Source organism: Podarcis pityusensis, assembly GCF_964106645.2.
Source record: "Podarcis pityusensis genome assembly, chromosome: 5".
Taxonomy (NCBI): Eukaryota; Metazoa; Chordata; class Lepidosauria; order Squamata; family Lacertidae; genus Podarcis; species Podarcis pityusensis.
Window position 1 is genome coordinate 36067135 of NC_138032.1, and position 9455 is coordinate 36076589.

The window sequence follows — 9455 nt, forward strand, 5'->3', positions numbered from 1 at the left end:
ATAAAACGAAAACAAAGAAGACAGCATGAGAGGTTGTGCTTCTGTGTCTTCCCAGGGCTCCTTTGCAGATTGCATGACTGTGGGATAAGGACATCAGCTCAGTGGCAGAGCACATGATTAAACTAGGAATGGGCAAATATGTAAATTTGTCTCTCATTTTTCCAGGCTTAAATTCAATTCTCCACCTTTATACATCCGTTGGCTTATTTTAAGTTGTCATGAAAATGCATAATCATTCAGTGTAAATCTATCCTAATATACACATTTTTGTGTGCATTTTTGTCTCATATTTATATTTTGCAAAGCTTTTTTTTGCAATATCATGCATTTTTGTATGTTATTTTAACACCTATATGCATAGCTATTATACACATATTGCTTGGCTGCAAAAATCGGAGAAGTGTAAATTTTGAATCACAGCTGTGGTTTGGTCTGGAAACTGCAAATAATATAGTTTCACCTTGAAACATGAACTGAATCAAATTTCTCCCTCAGCTCTAATTCCTACTGTATTTTCTATGCTCTGTGCTTTCGTTGGAGGAAGGGCAAGATATAAGCATGGTAAGTAAATAAATAAAAATAAAAATATTGCCTCTCTTTCTCCAGTCAAACATAGCATTCAAGATACGCTATGTCAACTTTAGTTTCCCAGTGTACCAGGACTATATGATTTCATAGTGAACCATCTTTCTCTGCTGCTGTAGCAGTCTTCAGATTTCCAGATGTCCCTTTTATTGAGCACCCATCGTGATTTGGGGTCATTATGTTGCTGGGGCAGTTATATGCAATCATGCCATTTGCATCTGCACAAGTTGTAGGGGCAGTCACACTGCCTGGTGTACAATAGTTTTCTGTAAAAAAATAAATCTTGTAACTTTTCATATCACCAGTGTTCTGGGGTCTCCCCACTCCTGCTTTTCTTGCGCCATAGTGCCCCTCCTGACAGCAATGATGCCACAGCATTGAAGAAGCATCACAAAACAACTTGAAAAGTGTGATGATGTGCACACTGTCCACTGTAAATCCACTACTAATGCAGTACTCATATCTTCATAAAAAGTGTTGTGGGTGCCAGCACAAAATGGCTCCCATGGACAGCAAGAGAGAGAGAGAGAGAGAGAGAGAGAGAGAGGGAGGGAGGTGATGGTATTCCTTACCAATGAGTACTGACTCTCTCACACAAAATTACTGGACATGTATACAGTGGTACCTCGGGTTACAGACGCTTCAGGTTACAGACGCTTCAGGTTACAGACTCCGCTAACCCAGAAATAGTACCTCGGTTTAAGAACTTTGCTTCAGGATGAGAACAGAAATCGTGCGGTGGTGGCACGGCAGCAGTGGTAGATCCCATTAGCTTAAGTGGTACCTCAGGTTAAGAACAGTTTCAGGTTAAGAACAGACCTCCAGAACGAATTAAGTTCTTAACCTGAGGTACCACTGTATAGGATTGCGCTGTAAATCGCTAACCATTTTGTTAGAGAAGAGGAGAAATAGCTTGCTGAGCAACCACTATCTAGCTCAGGCATAGGCAGACTTGGCCCTCCAGATGTTTTGGGATTGTCTTCCGGGGGCGGCGCGAACGGCAATGGCGGTCCTCTTCTGAACGGGAGAGGAGGCTCCGCAGGCAACGGGTCGTCCGCTACGGCGAAGCGGAGACCCACTCTGGAAAACCCCAGGCGGCAAGAGCCTGGGGTCTTGAGGCTCGGTGGGCGCCTAGAGCGACCCTCCAAGTGCAGAAGGAACCCCGTAAGGGGCTCCGGAGCACGGAGGGGGGTTGCGGCGCTGTGAGCTGTTTCACAGCCTGAGGAGCGAAGCCGCGCTGCTACTGTCGGTGAGCGCTGATCCCTTTTCCTGCTAAATTACGGATCCGGACGAAAAAGCAACTAACTTGTGAGTAAAAGACTGAATCACTTGAATTTGAGACTTTAAAAGGGAAATTTAAATTGACTTGAACTTGGCTGAGAGCGGAGAGACGTGGAAGCAGGAAGTCCGTCTTCCGCAGCCATTGAACTTGAAAAAAAAGCAATCAGCTGGAGGAGTGGAGGCTGAAAGAAAGAGACTCTAAGTTTTACAGATCCAAGCATCTATTGAACTTGCATCTTAAAGTAAAGACTTTAAGTTAAAGACTTGGGATTTTTACTTGCACTTGACTTTCCTCCTCTTATTGGATTACAAATTAGAAGGTGAAACCCAGAGTCAGGAGCTGCCTGAGTACTAAGGGAGCTGTCAGCACTGCAGATTTGGATACTGTATATTGGAACTTGAAACAATCTGAGGGTATTGAGACCTTTTAAATTTGAAACATTCTTTTTGGAGATAAATAAGCACTGTCTGTAACAAAGTGACCATTTATAAACTCTGCTAAACATTTGTATTTGAAGGTTCTTGGACATTAAATTAGACTCTGAAAGACAGATTAAGCTCCCTCTAGAGGATTGGATTATAACAGTGATTTTACATGCACTTTTTACTTTCGATTCCCTTGCTGTTTGCTTGCTCTGGGCCTTTCCATTCCCATGGGAACAACTCAGTGTGACCTTGACTGACAGATAACGTTGGAATGAGTGGCACAAGAAAAAGAGGGAGAGCTAAACAAACAACTCTAACAACTCTAACCTCAGCCTCACAGACACGCAGATCATCTGTGCCTACTTTGCCCTCAGAAGTGGAGGGAGAGGGCGAAGCAGAGCAGTTACAACTGGAAGATATGGCCTCAGGAGCATCTGTTTCTGTACTAGACAAAATTTTTGAAAAATTGGAAGCTTTGGACAAGAAAGCAGATGCGCAATCAGCAAAGATTGATAAAAACACAGAATGTCTAAATAAATTAACCACACAAGTGGTACAGAATGCACAAGCAATTGGACAGTTAACGGAGGCCTCAGCAGAAAATCGGAAATTGACTGAGGACATCAGACAAAGATTTGAAAATTTAGAGCAAGAGGTAAGACCACTCACTAAACAAGTCGGGGAACACCAGATTTATCTCTCGATGATAGAACTGCGAAACCGTGAGAACAACTTAAGGATTAGATCACTACAAGAGGCAGAAGAAGGACATCTAACTGAGTTTTTGACCAAAGAATTCTCCAAGTTCTGGAACCTGGAAGAAAAGGACTTTAAAATTGTGTCAGCTTTCAGACTTGGAAGATTTATAAAGAAGGAGAGGCCCAGAGACTGTTTGATAACATTGAGATCAAAGGAGGAAAGGGATAAGATTTTGGGACTACACTTTGTAAAATCACTGGAGGTGTTGGATAGAAGAATTGAAATTTATAAAGATATCCCAAGACTACTGCTTGATCTTAGAGCCGCCTATTCTGAACTGGTTAAACTACTAAGGAGCAACGCAATTCCATTCAGGTGGGAATTTCCCCAAGGAATATCTTTTACCTTTAGAGGGAGAAAGGTCAAAGTGAGAACACTGGAAGAGAGAGATAAATTCTTGTCTACACACGGAGAAGACCTTCAAAAAGGAACTGAACTACCTTCTGGGCCTGAGGCAACGCCAGTACCAACATCAGCATCTGTGGAACCTGAAGACCCTGAGAAGATACCACACCTTGAAAAATAACCAGATAGTTCAGGATGTCTCTGCAACTGTTGAGCTGGAATATTAATGGTTGTAACATTCCGGAAAAAAGGAAGAAAATATTTCATATATTAAAAAAAGAACAATTGGACATTATTTGTTTACAAGAAACACATGTGACGAGGCTCCACAGAAAAGTGTTAATAAATAAAAGATTGGGCCAGGAATTTGTATCGTCCGATAAAGTTAAGAAGAGAGGTGTGGTGATATATGCAAAAGAGAGCCTGTCACCTAAATTCCTATTTAAAGATGAACATGGAAGAATTTTGGCTATTGAGATACAACATCAAGGTGAGAAACTGCTGATATTAGGAATCTATGCACCTAATGAAGGGAAATCGGAATTTTACAAGAAGTTGCAGGAGACAATGCTGGACTACCTAGATTATAACAACATCATAATGATGGGAGATATGAATGGGGTCGTATCAACTAACATGGACAAGTCACAAAGTCAAAATGTTACAAAAGACGGCAGACTACCTAAAACCTTTTTTGAAATGACTGACAATATGGATTTGATTGACATTTGGAGGACAAAGAACCCGCTAGGAAGAGAGGGAACATTCTTTTCTGAAGCCCAACTGACCTGGACAAGAATCGACCAAATATGGATCTCCAGAGGCCTGGCACCTAAGGTCAGAAAAGTGGAAATCTGCCCAAAGACCTGCTCCGACCATAATGCAGTAAAGATGGATATGACATTATTACCAACTGGATCCTTTAGATGGAAGATGAATGACAATTTGTTTAGAGATCAGGAAATTACCAAGAAGGCCCAAAAAGTTCTGAAGGACTATTTTGAGATAAATATGAATAACATGGTGGAAAAAAGAATAATCTGGGACGCAAGTAAAGCTGTAATGAGGGGATTCTTGATACAACAGAATGCAGTAAAGAAAAGAACACAAAATGAGAAAAAAGATAAGATCTTGGAAAAAATAAAAGAATTAGAGAAGAAATTAAGAGTGAATCCGAAGTCACAGCCAACTCTGAGAGAAATTAAACTTTATCAAACACAATATTCTAAATTGATAAACCAGGAAATTGAATGGAAGGTTAAATTAATGAAACAAAAAACGTTTGAGTCGGCGAATAAATGTGGAAAACTGCTAGCTTGGCAGTTGAAGAGAAGACAAAGATTAAACACTGTTACAAACTTAGAGGTTGATGGAAAAAACATTCAGAATCCAGTGGACATTAGAAAGTGTTTCCAGAGATACTTCAAAAAATTATATACCCAAGGGCCGCAAGATGATGTTGAGATTAAACAATTTTTGGTAAAAAACGGACTATCTAAATTGTCACAAGAAAACAGGACAATTCTGAACTCTAAAATAACACGACAAGAGATAGAACAAGCTATCCAGAACATGCAACTTGGCAAATCTCCAGGACCAGATGGGCTGACCTCCAAGTACTATAAGACATTAAAAGACTATTTGATACAACCTTTGATGGAGGTCAGCAATGAAATTATGGAGGGGAAGAGGGCACCGGAGTCGTGGAAAGAAGCGTTTATCACATTAATACCAAAGTCGGAAGCTGAAAAGACACAACTTAAGAACTACCGTCCCATCTCCCTTTTAAATGTGGATTACAAAATATTTGCAGACATTCTGGCAATTAGATTTAAAAAAGTTTTAAATGAAGTAATTCATAAGGACCAGGCCGGCTTTCTCCCAGGAAGACATCTGTTTGCCAACACAAGGAACATTATTGATATCTTGGAACTTTTGCAAACAGACATAAATACAAAAGCAGTCCTAATTTTTATAGACGCGGAGAAGGCCTTTGACAATATCTCCTGGAAATTTATGATGGGAAATTTAAAAGAGATGGGAGTGGGACGGGGTTTTGAGAATGGGATTGGGGCGATATATTCAGAACAGAAAGCTAAACTGATAGTTAATAATGTGGTTACAGAAGAGTTTAAAATTGAAAAAGGGACACGACAAGGTTGCCCTATTTCCCCTTTGTTATTTATTTCGGTTCTGGAAGTGCTATTAAACATGATTAGAGAGGATCGGTTGGTGGAAGGAATTCAGGTCGGTCAGAAACAATATAAATTAAAAGCTTTTGCAGATGACCTGGTTTTGACCCTGCAGAAGCCAGAGCCCAGTACGAAAAGAGTATTACAACTGATTAATGATTTTGGTCGGGTGGCTGGATTTAAATTAAATAAACAGAAAACTAAGGTTTTGGGGAAAAATTTGACGGATACAGAGTCAGAACGGTTTCAGAATGAGATGGAACTTAACGTGGTTAAAAAAGTAAAATACCTAGGGGTAAACATAACAGCAAAAAATCTAAGTCTATTTAAGGACAATTATGAAAAATGCTGGACAGAAATTAAGAGAGACCTAGATAGTTGGTCAAAATTGAAACTTTCTTTGTTAGGCCGAATTGCTGCTATCAAGATGAATGTATTGCCAAGGATGTTGTTTTTATTTCAAACACTTCAGGTCTTGGACAAAACGGGGTGCTTTCAGAAGTGGCAGAGAGACATTTCTAAGTTTGTCTGGCAGGGCAAAAAGCCCAGAATTAAGTTTAAGATATTAACCGATGCAAAACAAAGAGGGGGCTTTGCCCTGCCAGACTTAAAGTTGTATTATGAAGCCGCAGCGTTCTGCTGGCTAAAAGACTGGCTACTTCTTGAGGACACTGATGTGTTGGATCTGGAAGGGTTTAACAATGCTTTTGGATGGCATGCATATTTATGGTATGACAAGGTTAAAGCAAATAAGGCCTTTAAGAACCATATTGTCAGAAAATCATTGTTTAATGTCTGGACAAAATATAAAGACTTGCTGGAAAATAAAACACCAAGGTGGCTTTCACCTTTGGAAGCCAAGGCCCGAAAAAGACCCAATATGGAGGCTAAATGGCCAAAATATTGGGAAATACTAGAAAAGGATGGAGACAATTGGAAATTGCAGAGTTTGGAGAAAATGAAAGACAAAGTGCGAGATTGGTTACATTACGCTCAGATTAAAGAAGTTTTTAAAAATGATAAGAAACTAGGGTTCCAGGTGGAGAAATCGAAATTAGAAACAGAATTGTTAGAACCAAAGATTAAGGTACTTTCAAGGATGTATAACTTGCTGTTGAAATGGAATACACAAGATGAAACGGTTAAATCGGCTATGATAAGGTGGGCACAGGACATTGGGCATAATATCATGTTTGAGGACTGGGAGAGGTTGTGGAGTAATGGATTGAAATTTACTGCATGTAACGCTCTGAAAGAAAACGTAATGAAAATGATTTATAGATGGTATATGACCCCAGTCAAACTTGCCAAAATTTACCACCTGTCTGATAATAAGTGTTGGAAATGTAAAGAGTGTGAGGGAACGTTCTTCCACCTCTGGTGGACTTGCCCTAAAGTGAAGGCGTTCTGGGAAATGATTTATAATGAATTGAAAAAGGTATTTAAATATACCTTCACTAAGAAACCAGAGGCTTTCTTTTTGGGTATTGTCGGCCAAGGGGTGGCAAAGAAGGACCAGGCATTCTTTATGTATGCAACAACAGCAGCAAGGATACTTCTCGCAAAACATTGGAAAACTCAAGATCTACCCACACTGGAAGAATGGCAGATACAACTGATAGACTACATGGAACTGGCTGAAATGACCGGCAGAATCCGTGACCTGGGAGAAGAGAGGATTGAGGAGGACTGGAAGAAATTTAAGAACTATTTACAAAAGTATTGTAATTTGAGTGAATGCTAAACAAGATGCTAGATCAAAATAACTGAGCACCACTAAATTTAGAAGTTTTTTAAGAAAATAAGTAAGACTGTGAAATTTAGCTCCTTTTGAGAATTATAAGATTATGAAACATAGAAGGGATATAAGAATTTAAATAAGATGATAAATTGCTGACAAAATGTTACAACGATGAAAATGGGAGCGGGAGATGTGAGGAAGTCCAAAGAAAATGTGAAAATATGTTAAGATCAATGTTACATTGTTTATTATGTTTATCTTTATTGTAAAATTTAATAAATTGCTTTAAAAAAAAAAAACAGATGTTTTGGGATTGCAACTCCCATCATCCCTGACCACTGGTCCTGTTAAGCTAGGGATGATGGGAGTTGTAGTCCCAAAACATCTGGAGGGCTGAGTTTGCCTATGCCTGATCAAGCTCCTAGCTGTGGCTCCTCCCTCTCACATAAGCCATCTGATGATCTTCTTAAAGAGCAGATGAAGCTTCTTCAACAACAGTTCGATGCTTATTGTTTCAATAATTTTATGTAAACCTGTGAGTTCTGTCTGAAAATCCGTGTACAAATAGCTTAAACAGAAGAGAATAAAAATAATAACTGACAGACAGGCTGAGGGAAGGATAAGTTGCAGAAATCAGGAGGAAACAGCAATAAGATCTCCTACTGTGTCCTGTAAAACTCTTTTTAATGAAAGAACCAATTCTTTTGTAGAAAACACCAGAGCTTTACAAACTGTGTGTCACAACATGTTAGTGTGTCGACTGCCGTGTGTATGTGTGTTAAATGAATGCTCTCTGCGCTCCTCCCAGGGTTGGAAAGGGGTTAGCTTAACCTCCGGTTTGCTAGTAAAACTGAATCACTGTGTCACCAACATGAAAAGTTTGGAAAGCTCTGCCCTACACCCCATTCTGGTTATATGTTCTACTTGGTTGGTTGTGTGTTCTACTTTTCCTACCACTAGAATCTCAATGACATGTTTTTAATTTTCAAATAATATGTGTGCATACACAATATATTTTCATAGTTAACACACACTGAATCATGTGAATGCATTTTGCTTAAAATGTGAAAGAAATGCTTTGTGGCATCCAGTTAGATCCAGCTCTTTCCTTCTTTGTGAGAATTCCGGTAACTAGCTGGAACTAGGTAGTAACCATAATCTATTTTCTCTGCCCACCTTGCATATTAATAATTAATTATTTTAAAAAACGTTTAAAGGAAAACCTAGAGCGTCTATGATGAAGATGAGGTTTTCATCAATGAAACAGAGGGCATAAACCAAAAGGAAGATCCGCTGTGCTTGTAAAAAAATGTATCCAGAGAAATAGCTCTATCATCAACAGCCTATTGGGCCTTATTTGTTCACAGTCTTCCTAGATTTTCTCCCTTGTAGTGAGAAATGTTTCCAGTTCAAACCCCCCCCCAATCTTTCTTATAGCTTGGGGCCGAGTTTCTCTCTACCACCAGCATGCGACACAACAGCACTTTGTGTCAGAGCCATATGGCTCAAGTTTACTCCTTCCCCATAGTTAGATTGTTTTTTTCAGCAATAAAATTTAAGGTAAAGTCACTTACCTGATCCAGGTTCTTGTAAGTTTGCACATGGTTTGGTTTATGGAGCACAGAAACAGTACCTTCTTCACTGAAATCAACCCAGGCTGCTCTGAGATGGGCAAAAGTATAAAGCAAATATACCAGTACTTTTCTTTTCTTCTTAGAGATGTGTATATGGATAGTCCCGCCTACTTTGTCTGCAGGTAATATATGCAGAATTGTTTTTTTGGGTTTTTTATTACGAGAAGGGCTTGCCTTCTGCTGGCATTAACCAGGAGCTGCCTGGAATTTGCCACATTATTAATGAAGCACTACTAATGGGGAACAATGCCTTTGCTAGTTCCCCTGGGGCACTATTATAGTTAGGAACCAGCAAACATCACATGATGAAATGAATGCGTACTCTCCCAAGTTTCTTACAAGTTCTCCAACCAGCTCTGCATGTGATAACACAGCGTCATTCTTCATGCATATTTTTAATTGAAATAGAATGTTCACATCATCCTAAGAAGTCCAAGGATGTGATTTCAATATGCACAATATGCTTATGACCCCCAGTTTGAACTATCTATG

General features: G+C 39.5%; 1 protein-coding gene across 2 annotated transcripts in view; it reads right to left on the reverse strand.

Moving 5' to 3' along the window:
- LOC308478046 (galactose-3-O-sulfotransferase 2-like) overlaps window positions 1–9195 on the reverse strand; it is an 18406-nt gene extending 9211 nt beyond the window's left edge. For both annotated transcript variants that reach the window (XM_081007302.1, XM_081007301.1), the window contains exon 1: window positions 8904–9195. In XM_081007302.1, coding sequence (XP_080863428.1) covers window positions 8904–8932 — 29 coding nt within the window. In that variant the 5' untranslated portion in view covers window positions 8933–9195. The remainder of the gene's footprint in view (window positions 1–8903) is intronic.
- Window positions 9196–9455: the final 260 nt, after the last annotated feature.